Raw genomic sequence first — 12,086 nt, forward strand, 5'->3', positions numbered from 1 at the left:
CTGATCTGATATCTTCAGGAGACAGAAACTGCCGCAGACCTAACCAGGAGACATCCAGGGAGGAGGAGGAGGGGTGGTGACCATGGCAACAAGTGACAACAACATGCCCTGACACACAGGACTGAGCATAGACTGTAACTACAGGTAACACTTGTATGTGTGTCGTGTCTTATAAGAAACCATCAGCAAACATTCACATTTATTTTGTGGTGACTTTCTGTATGATGTGACAGAGGTTACCCATAAAGGGTCCGCTGCTCTCCCAGGATGAGTGGGGATCAGTGTATGTAAATCTACCAGATATAGTCTATGTATCTAGTTTTATATTCTATGTATACTCTATGTATCTAGTTTTATACTCTATGTATACTCTATGTATCTAGTTTTATACTCTATGTATACTCTATGTATCTAGTTTGATACTCTATGTTCCTGCAGTATTATCAACAAGTCTAATCCTTTCCTTTATATTTGTTGCTTTCATCAAACTCAGGGGTGGGCAACTCTGGCCCTCCAGCTGTGCTTTAACTACAAATCTCAGCATGCCTCTGTCTCTGGGAGCCATGTCTGTACCTGTCAGTCTTGCAATGCCTCGTGGGACTTGTAGTTCCACAACAGCTGGAGGGCCAGAATTGCCAACCACTGATCTAAATCTTACCAATGTGTATCCGCAGGCATTTCCTGTCTTATACCCACCATGCAATTTATAGGAATGATTGCTTAGTGACTGAATGAATAAACATCTCAACACACAGATACCGATTGATGATGATCAGTCTTCAATATCAATCGAAAAACTGATCATGATTAACATTTCTTTGCTTAATTAGTGGGTACCTATGATAAGTTCTCTGCCATGTAGTACAGACTTTATATGCGGTCAGTAAGAAATGATCTATACATTTAAAGACTGACCATATCAGCATGAAGAGCTGCACACTGATGTGATTTTTAGTCAAAGGGGGGTAAAGGTCCACTTTAAGAAGCCACTTTAGCACACTTTAAGTGCAATTGTTGTTGAAGTTGTTGAATCAGCTTCAGTGTACACCACATTCAGGTCCACGCATGGCAGCCCAGTGCACTGCTGTGTGGGGATCTGCGGTGGCATTCAGCGTGCTGTTATACAATGCAGGATTTGTGATGAGCACACCGCTCATCACACTTTCGTTGTGGTGAGAATGGGACACATAGAAAACAACTGTGTCCTTGCTGCGACCTGCGCTGATCCGGTGCGGAACCACGCAGGTCACCTCTAGATGTTTGAATGGGCCCTCAGTCTTGGCCGTAGGATGTCTACTATTGCCTTGCCAACATATGATGGTTTCTTGAGCTGACCATACACGGCTGGATCAGGAGAATTGTCTATACGGTCTGTAGGCAATCTCTAGCCATGCCAGATAGATTTTCCTAGCTCAGCTTCTCACATTACTCTTTTCCTAGTTACACACATTAAAACCTCTACATGAAATGATGTTGTTTTCTTGTATTTCAGCCATGGCGACAGGCCTGAGCCAGATGTACAGTGCGGCATGTACTGAACTGAACCTACCTAACAACCCTTTCATTGAGGAAATGCTGCTACAGCTAGAGCAATCTGAGTGAGTAACGTCTGATTACATTCTGTTCATTTACATTTCTAAGAGGATTCTGCATTGCTAAAAGGTTCATCCATGAAGAATATTACTGTGCTATCAGTAGACATGAAGAATATCAGCATGCTATCAGTAGACATGAAGAATATCACCATGCTATCACTAGACATAAAAAATATCACCATGCTGTCAGTAGACATGAAGGATATCACTATGCTATCAATAGACATAAAGAATATCACCATGCTGTCAGTAGACATGAAGGATATCACTATGCTATCAATAGGCATGAAGAATATCACTATGCTATCAATAGACATGAAGAATATCACTATGCTATCAGTAGACATGAAGAATATCAACATGCTATCAGTAGACATGAAGAATGTCAACATGCTATCAGTAGACATGAAGAATATCAACATGCTATCACTAGACATGAAGAATATCACCATGCTATCAGTAGACATGAAGAACATCAACATGCTATCACTAGACATGAAGAATATAACTATGCTATCACTAGACATGAAGAATATCACTATGCTATCACTAGACATGAAGAATATCACTATGCTATCACTAGACATGAAGAATATCACTATGCTATCACTAGACATGAAGAATATCACTATGCTATCACTAGACATGAAGAATATCACTATGCTATCACTAGACATGAAGAATATCACTATGCTATCACTAGACATGAAGAATATCACTATGCTATCACTAGACATGAAGAATATCACCATGCTATCAGTAGACATGAAGAATATCACTATGCTATCAGTAGACATGAAGAATATCACCATGCTATCAGTAGACATGAAGAATATTACTATGCTATCAGTTGACATGAAGAATATCACCATGCTATCAGTTGACATGAAGAATATCACCATGCTATCAGTAGACATGAAGAATATCATCATGCTATCAATAGACATGAAGAATATCACCATGCTATCAGTAGACATGAAGAATATGACTATGCTATCAGTAGACATGAAGAATATCACCATGCTATCAGTCGACATGAAGAATATCACCACGCTATCAGTAGACATGAAGAATATCACCATGCTATCAGTAGACATGAAGAATATCCCCATGCTATCAGTAGACATGAAGAATATCACCATGCTACCAGTAGACATGAAGAATATCACTATGCTATCACTTTTTTTGCAATCTGTGTACCATTGGGGAGATTTTCCATTAATTCTTATCATCAACCCTCGCTTAGTTAGAGTGCAACTAAAGCCAAAACATTTGTTTAGTTTTGGATAGAGTGGAGAGGGATTAGAACACCTGTTTTTTTTATTCTTGTCTATGTCCCTCTCAGGGAGATTGATCCTCTATATTTGTCCTGGTGATCATTATCACTGAAAGTGAAAGAAAATTCCACATTTTGGTTTGTCATCAGAACAGGAATAGATGGGAAATCTTCCAATGGGGACACTAGTTCTGGTGACCCTGCTGACTACCAGGGATTTCCCTCTCTTTGCAGGTATTTCCTTTCACTTTCTGCTATAAATATCAGACAGGAAGTGAAAGGGAAATCTCCCCAATGGGACATAGTTGGCAAAAAAAGCTGACAGGGTTATAACCCATCGTTACTCTATACAAAACTAAAAAAAGTTTTGGCTTCAGTTCTACTTTAACACAACATCTGCTGGGGTAAAAATATGGCCATCGCTAAATTGTTTTTAAAAGTCCAGCCTCCAGGACTTTCAGTACCATCCTTCCTTTACTACTCGTTTTGCCCCTGACCTGGACTTAGTATGTGAGAATCAGCTGTGGAAAGGTACTAAGAGGAGAAGACAGTTGTTGTCGTGTGAAAGAGCAGGTTACATGCGTTTATCAGGTGTTTTTCAGCTGCTCCCATTTATTTATTTATACGTTTTTCCCTAGTTCAATATAAACCCATAAGAGTTGAAATATAGCAGCTGCCATTGCTAAGTTGCTGGTAAAGGTTGAGGCTCACTTGCTTTCTGTAGTATGGCTGCCCCAACTTCTGAGTTGATGGCCCAAATAAGCATGCAGCCAGTGTGTGCAGGCGCCAGTGAACATGTTTATATATCAGGTCAAATAGATTGTTTTCCCTATTAATATTAAGGTCTGCTTATTTCATGCTGGTTATGAATTGTCTTATCTTTTGCATCTAGACAATATACAACTACTTTAAAATTGTGTGGAAATAATCGTCTGGTGGCAGGAAGGAGAATTACGGATGAAGATTTCCTGGTTATTGCCTATATTCTGAGACACAACAGTTTTGTAGCAGGTAAGTTGAGTCATATGCCTTGCGTGAGCCCAGCTTTATTATCTGCAGTACACATGCCCACATAGGGCTCATACACTTTTCAGAAGCATATTATACAAAGTATTTGATCACATTTTTTAGGTCTTGATTTGAGGTTCAACAATTTGACTGACAAAGGCGCAGTGCACATTGCAAAGTTCCTCCAGGTATGTATTGAAACCAAATAAAGATATTGTTTAAGATACTGTATATATTTATACATCCAGTTTTATACTGTATACAGTTGTATATGCTTTTCAATATTATATGCTTTTAGGAAGGATCTTCCTTATTTCACTTAAATCTTATGGGAAACGACATTGAAACAGATGGAGCAGAATTAATTGCAAAGGCCTTGCATGTAAGTAACATACTGTATATGTTGTTTTATAGTAATAGATTGTTTGTTATATGCATAGTTCAAATACTTATTAGAAATGGCCTATTAGCAAAAATAACATGTCATGTAAAGTGAACTAAGACAATAAAAAAGAACAGCTTTCCTGTGGTTTAGTTCCTAAAAATGCCAGTGTCATGGTTGTCAGGCTGATCTTTTGGTTTCATTACTTTATGAATTACTGATTTGGAAATTTGGAATAATCTCATCCTGTTATACTATGTATTAAACCATAGGAGCTCCTCTTGTGTTCCTTGTAAGTTGGGTAGCTGATTAGCTTGATATGATAATAAAAAAGGGACATCTTCTATGTATTCCCATTGTAATGTGAAAGTCAGGACAGTGTTTAAGAGTAGGTTCACACCATTTTCTGGACCAGAAAATGGTGTGAACCTGCCCATAGCTCCAGTGCATTCCAGACCAAACAAAATAGGACAAGCAGTATGTTTCTGGTCTGGAACGGACTGCGCTGATGTGAACAGAGGCCAAAAATAGCATAGGGATACATTAGGATGCATTTGGGGTCCGGAAACAATGTGGTCTGGTCTGGAGATGATCCTGACATGGTGTGAATGGGCCCTGGAGATGATCTGAATGTGGTGTGAATGGGCCCTTATATAGTTATCATGCAAGTCTAGTATATATAAATAACTTGTTTAATTATATAGGAGAAATTACAAATGATAGATGAAAACACTTAATGCCTGTAACTTTGTACAGATTCAGAGCATCAGTTTCCATATCCATTTACGGTCTCTTAGCTCCAACAAGTCTTCTTGATTGTCTTTTGATTGTCTTCTTGATTGTCCCTTATAGAGGAATGATACTCTAAGAAGCCTAAGGATGACAGGCAACAAAATAGGAAACAAAGGAGCAATGTTCTTTGCTGCAATGCTACAAATCAACTCAACACTTGAAGACTTGGACCTTGGTGATTGTGACTTGGTAAGGTCAAAGAATGTAGTGGCCTTTCTTTTCTATTTCTTTAAAAGAGAATTATGAGGCGAGTGATTTTCACTCAGCCTCATAATCTGAGCCGACCTGTGCCAATGAAACTGTCACAGGTCGGCTCAGTAGATAGGGAAGTGAGCGAACACATATCGTCCCTCGCTCACTTCTCGATCTATTTCTGCAGAGCCGTGACTGTCACTCACGGCTCCCTGCAGGGATTCCCCCAGCGCTGACTGGTGGAACGGACGGGGGAGGGGGCCGGCACAGCTGGTTCTGCCTCTGGATAGGCAGAACCAGTTGTCAATCCCACAGCTGGGTGGATCTCGACAGCAATGTCAGGATCCGTCCCTGCTGCAGCGTCTCAGTATAGCTCGCGGTATACTGAGCTTTGGGTGGCAGGAGGACGCTAGTTTGTGTTCTCCCGTGACCCTTAGGAGAACTATGGGGAAAAGCCATGACCCCATAGTTCTCCTTTAAAGCCCAGCTTCATCAAAATAACTGTGCATACAGAATAGAAGGGTTAAAATCTGTCTTTTTATTTCTGTCCTACGCCCATCATTTTACATGCCACTGCTCTCAGCAGGACAGTAGACATATGTTAGCAGCCAGCGTGAGTGATAAGAGATGGAGATAAGAGCTTACCCGTTGACTTTTAACAGAAAGTCAGAATTTTCATATTGCTAACTGTTGTTTAGGCTGCTTTGGCTGCATGCCGGGACTGGGCTGTGCTTTCCCTTGTGATCTTGCACTGGACAGAAAGTTCAGGGATGCTAAACTAAGAGAGTTGGAGCTGTTTGGAAACATGATGACAGGAGTTGGGTAAAAATGTAAAGAAATATGCTGCTAAGCAATGTATATTTGTTTGATCTGGATTCATTATTGAAAAAGTTTGAGTTTAATACTACTTCAAGTTCTAGTGGAACTTGTAGAAAAACAAATAATTTTCTTTTATAAAAGATTTACATATCATTCTTGTTTTACACTCAGAGAATTATGTTTTTACTCAGAGAAGAACTCTGATTGCGATGTTTGCATCTGAGCTGATCTAATAACAAGAAGAAAATGAAACTCCTATTATGAAAACAAGTACCCATGATGGGACCTACGAGTCTCTAACTGTATGACAGGTTGAAGGTTTAAAAAACTAGCATCTATGTGTGCTCTCACTTCCTCCTTAGCATGCCATACCTGAGCAGGTCTTAACAAGCATAAAGTTCTGCTCACATAATACAAAAGGAGCATCTCTTGTTCTACTCTTTGTAAGTTGGACTGCCAATCAGCATTATATACAGTACCATGAGATGGTCACCGACATACTATCAGGGTCACAGATTCTGGATTGCTTATTTGCTGCTCTTTTATTGTAAGGAAATAAGGTAATAGGCCTATTTCTTGAACAGTGCAAAGGTGTGAAACGCAGAGCAAGGTGCTAAGTGCATATTGCAGAATCTTAGCCATCCTGTCAAAGGTCTTTATTTGTATGGGTGGCCTGTAAAAGCAGCACAGATCACTTTCATCTGTGATAAAAAATAAAAAAACAGCTAACTCCCGTTTTCTAGTATGTCTGTGTTCTATGTCTTACAGGGAATTCAGAGTTTAATAGCCTTGGCCACAGTTCTACTTAAAAATAATTCAATCAAGTTTATTAATCTAAACCGTCCTTTGTTCTATGTGCTACAGGTTTGTGATATATATATATATATATATATTTATATTCTGTTTATACAATCTTTACACCTTGCAGTCTGATACATGCTAACAAACACATTACCTTCTTTTGGCTTTAAGGAAGATACAACCATTCACATATCGCTGATGCTGAAAACGAATAACACTCTTCAAGAGCTCCATTTGTCTAAACATGAAATGACAGATTTTGGACTAGAACGACTCTGTGAAGCCTTGTATGAAAACACTGCACTGAAATATCTGGATCTGAGCTGGTATGGATTTTGTGCGTCAGGCAAACTCTGTCACCTAAATACATTGTTTTTTTTAACTTTGTTGAGCAGACCTCACCTTCCAAGATGGACAGAGGTAGACAGGGATATGGAAAACAAAGAATGATCTTAGGTTATCTAAATGGAAGATGAAGAAGTGGAGGTCAATAGGGGGGCCATTTAAAAAAAACAACTGTGTGGCCTTACTGAAGCTATACTGCTACTTTAAAAAAAAACAATGGTACTTTTATAAAGCACAGCCATGAGCTTTACAAATAAGTTTAGTAATATTAAAATGAATAAGTAAAACCAAAATAGAAAAGGGAGGAGGGCCTGGTCACATGACCTGTCAAAGCCCTGTGACCAGGTCTCCTCCAATTACTGAATTTGTTTCTGCTGCGTTAAGCAGAGAGAACACTACAGTCTCCTCACCACATCCTGCATTTCATGAATAGTCTTTAAAATGCATACTACAGCATGGTGTATAACAGAGTAGAGGACAATATCAGTTTTCTGTGATAAATAGGCCCCTAAGTATGTGGATTGAAACCTGCAGTTCTGGAGCATGTCAGTAGGAACTGGGTAAGGGGTCCAGTGGCTGCCATACCGCCTTGCTAGATTCCCTGATCTATCCATGAAAAAATGGTCAATATATGGCCAGCTTTACACAGTTGGATTTCAGTGGTACAAACCTTGCACTGTACATAAACATCCCTTTTCTCCAAGTACTGAGCATCAGCTTACAGTATAACAGACCATCACAGTGTGAAGAGTATATTGGTCTGGCCATAGGTGGGCAGATATGCCACAAGGCCAGATGGTAAACAGGCATTACATCCATTCTCTATAAAAGAGTGAAGGATTGGCCTTGCGTGTAGGTACATTTAAGATATAGAAAATGTTTATGCACATTAACAAGCACCTCTGTCTGTCTTAGTCACTTGTCATCATGAAGAAACAGCTCAGTAATTGCAAGAAAGACTAGAAATGGATTGCATGTTTGCTTTTACTGTCCATGGCCAGCCTAAGCCATGCTGTATGCAGCTCCACTGCCTGCCCTTTAAATTCCCCCGAGTTCCTAACATATATAGTTCAGGTAAATTAGACTTATAGCAGAGCTGAAAGCCCACTATATGTTAAGTTGCAGGTTGTGTTTACTGAAGGAGAAGGCCTCCTTTTCTTTGATAAATATATTTATGATTTATTCTTCCAGTAATAAAATCACGCGTGATGGATTTAAGTGTTTAGCTGAATTGCTAAAGACAAATAGAACTCTGGAGATCTTAGACCTGACATCAAACAAGATGGATGACGAGGGTGCCATCCACCTTGCTGAAACTATTCATACATACAACAGCAGTCTCAAGGCGTACGTATAACAGTGCACACAGTCAGGGTTGTACTTATCATAATTTGGGCAAAGAACAGTGGGGGGAATTTATGGACACATCTGCATCTGTTTAGAGTTGGTTGCACCTCCAATCTATGTGCACTTCTACTGCACAGGTAAATTCCTTTTACAGTGCTCTTTTTTTTTTTTTACTGTGGTGCGACTCTTTACATTTTGCGACTGTATGCCACAGAAGTTCGAATACGGCACTATTTTATCATGATAATTTCAAGAGCTGAAAGTCTCCCAGCATGGAAATCTCTGCCAGTCGCAAATGTTAGAAGTGCTCTCAATCACTTCTTAAATTAGTGCAAAGAAAATAAAAAACTACAGTATAAAATTCCAATGTACACACAAAGATAGCATGTAACACTCCTTGGTGGCAATTGTAAAGTGCGTGAATGGGATAAATATTTCCAGAGCCGCTGAAAATAGTGCTTCATATTTTCTTGCCTGAAGGGGTAACACACACGTGCCGCAATGCGTGTGAACTGTTGCCATTGATTTGTATGGGTTTTTGTGTTTTGTGCGTTATTGCACGACTGATCCATGCGAACAAGCGCCTAGGTGTGAACCAGGCCTGAAAGTCCTAAAGGGCTACAGTGTCAGCAGCCCAGTGGACACGTTTCATTTTCATGTCTTGGAAGAGATCATGCGCAGACTGACAACTGACGGCAATCTAGTTACAGTGTCAGCAGCCCAATCCATACATTTGTCTGACTTGGAAGCACAAACTGAGAGGTAATTAAACTGCAGTCTCAGCAGCTATGTGGATTGCCCTGTTCATTTGCTTCCACCTAGTGATTATGTGCAACAGTATACTTAGTTAATCGCAATATTGGGTAAAGTGACACTAAACTCAGGAGTTACATCTTAAAAACACATTCAAATACCTTAACTATTAACAAAAATGTAACTTATGTGTATATCACTCGGCTGTAGATCCTCAAATCATCTCTGATTTCATGCTGACACTGTCCTTCCTTCTGGAGGGTGACTACTTTTGTTCCCCCATGGTCCCTGTGTGTGTTGTAAAGTAGTCACCGCTCCAAGCTCACTCCTGTTATAGACTATAATTCCAATTGAAATTAGCAATTTAAACGTGAGATTTTGGTCCATTACAGGAGCGAGCTTGGAGCGGTGGTTACTTTACAACACACACAGGGACCATGGGGGAACAAAAGTAGTCACCCTCCAGAAGGAAGGACAGTGTCAGCATGAAATCAGAGATGATTTGAGGATCTACAGCCGAGTGATACACAAAAGGGATATTTTTGTTAATAGTGAAGGTATTTAAATGCATTTTTAACATTTAACTCCTGAGTTAATGTCACTTTAAGCTTCTGTTTGCCAGAGAATCATTATTGGAGTAAACACTACAATTAGGGATGCACCGATACTAGTATTGGTGCCGATGCTGAGTATTTGGGCGAGTACTTGCCCAAATGCTCCGATGCCTAGCTTGAAACTTCTGGTATCAGGAAGCTGGGCAGTGAGTCATTACACGCTGCCCGGCTTCCTGATTGGCCGGCTCCATGCTCCCTCGTCACTTGCCGTTACACAGCACCCAGATTCCTGATTGGCCAGAAAGCCAGCTCCATGCTTTCTCATCACCTAGTGACGAGAAGCATGGGGACGTACTCTCTGCTAATCGGGAAGCCAGATGGCGAATCTTTACATGCCGCCTGGCTTCCTCAATAAGACTTCCGGTATCGGTATTCGGTATCAGCGAGTACCAAAAAAAAAAAAATATCGGTACTGGTACTCTATACCGAAATACCGGTGCATCCCGAACTACAATAGTAACCTAGTCACAATATGCAAATGAATTGACGATTGCGACTGTTTAAAGAATGCAGAGGATGCAACAAATTCCCCCCAGACTGTCATGTACAGTATTATTATACAGGATTTATATAGCGCCAACAGTTTGCGCAGCGCTTTACAATATAAGAAAGACATTACAGTTACAATACAAATCAAGATAATCCATATGGAAATTAAAAAAAAAAAAATTAGTTTTTTAATGCAACAAGACTAAAAACAATACCATTTAAAAAATACTTTATTCTCTTTCATAGTATTTCATTGCTATATTGTTTCTTTTATTGTTCCTTTTAGATTAGCAGTTGTGAGCAACAACATTAGTGGGCAAGGCTTGAAGGTTCTGGCGACTGCAATCCAGGCAAACACAAGTCTACAATACATATACATATGGGGAAATGTGCTGGATGAAGTTGCCTGCATGGTATGCCTTTTAATATGTATAGTACACTGCTAAACATACATAAGCTATGCAAGAAACCAGTTACAGTTCACCTTGTAGCAGTTTTTCCTCTGAAGGAATACAAGTGAACTATAATTTAAACATGTACTTATGTTTAAAGTATATCTAGTATATTTGAAGCGCCAGGGCCCAGTCGCAATTAAAACCCTGGTAGTTCTCATAAAAATGGCAAGTATCGGCACTGGTATCTGAACATCCCTATTGCAATGCCATCCGCTCGATTTTATTTAGTGCAACGTAAATAGAAACATTGACTTTTTTCTTTATCATATCAGGCATTTTCAAATCTACTTTCCACTGGGCGCCTGAGCAGCTCCTCAACAGACGTACAGCCTTATGTAGTAGATGGACGTGTCTATCTTGCTGAACTTTTTCATGGACTCAAGAAGCATTATTACTGGACCCCAAGTTATGGGATTGCAGATGATCCAGTGTGCAATTCTGGTCTTGCAATAACAAATGATTAGACATTGTACCATCTGTCATGGATGTTCTTTGTACAGTTATACATATTTATTGCCATTTACTCGGATTCAGAGTATTTTAATAAAATGTTCCAAAATGACATAAGGTTTTTACTTTACATATAAAACATACTGTATAAACCAGTTCTTAGATGTGGTGGTAGCATTGCTTTTCTTTTTCAGGCTTCTTTCTCTTTAGTTTGTGAACTTGGCAGTAGCACACTTTCTGTCCTAGGACAACAATGCTCACTCAGTGTTCTTTGTCTACGGAGGAGCATGGTTATCACCCTAGAACTGGAGGTTTGTCAGGACTACAGAAGTTCAATCCCTCTTCTTCATACCACATGGGGAGGAGTTCTGTAGTCCTTGACACACTTTCTAATAACATTGTTTGAGATAGCCGTTTAGGGCAGGTTCACACAATTTGCCGACCCAGATCTGGTCTGGAAAATGGTGTGAGCCTGCCGGCAGTTCCAGTGCATTCCAGACAAGATAAAATGACACATGCAGTATGTTTCTGGTCTGGACTGCACTGGTGTGAACAGAGGCCAGAAATAGCATAAGGATACATTAGGATGCATTTTGGGTCCGGAAACAATCTGGTCTGGAGCTGATGTGGTGTGAATGCCCCCTTTAGAGTGCACATGACAAATTTCTGGCAACTTATTAAACAGAAATAACAAAAAGATTTGTATGGTATAAAGTTGTGCAAAAACAAATACAGGCAGTACATGCAGGAGGAAGGGGGGGGGGGGGC

The 12,086-nt window shown here is 39.9% G+C and overlaps 1 protein-coding gene across 1 annotated transcript; it reads left to right on the plus strand.

Annotated features, from left to right (window-relative positions):
- The first annotated feature begins 107 nt into the window (after window positions 1-107).
- Window positions 108-11,361, plus strand: LRRC34 (leucine rich repeat containing 34). Its single transcript, XM_018553787.1, has 11 exons — window positions 108-144; window positions 1,493-1,598; window positions 3,764-3,882; window positions 4,003-4,067; window positions 4,178-4,261; window positions 5,114-5,242; window positions 6,833-6,928; window positions 7,037-7,191; window positions 8,402-8,557; window positions 10,700-10,826; window positions 11,141-11,361. The coding sequence occupies exons 2-11, from the start codon at window positions 1,495-1,497 to the stop codon at window positions 11,330-11,332; spliced, it is 1,227 nt and encodes a 408-aa protein (XP_018409289.1). The 5' UTR covers window positions 108-144; window positions 1,493-1,494; the 3' UTR covers window positions 11,333-11,361.
- Window positions 11,362-12,086: the final 725 nt, after the last annotated feature.

This window comes from Nanorana parkeri, unplaced genomic scaffold, assembly GCF_000935625.1.
Source record: "Nanorana parkeri isolate BGI_ZX_2015 unplaced genomic scaffold, ASM93562v1 scaffold129, whole genome shotgun sequence".
Lineage (NCBI taxonomy): Eukaryota > Metazoa > Chordata > Amphibia > Anura > Dicroglossidae > Nanorana > Nanorana parkeri.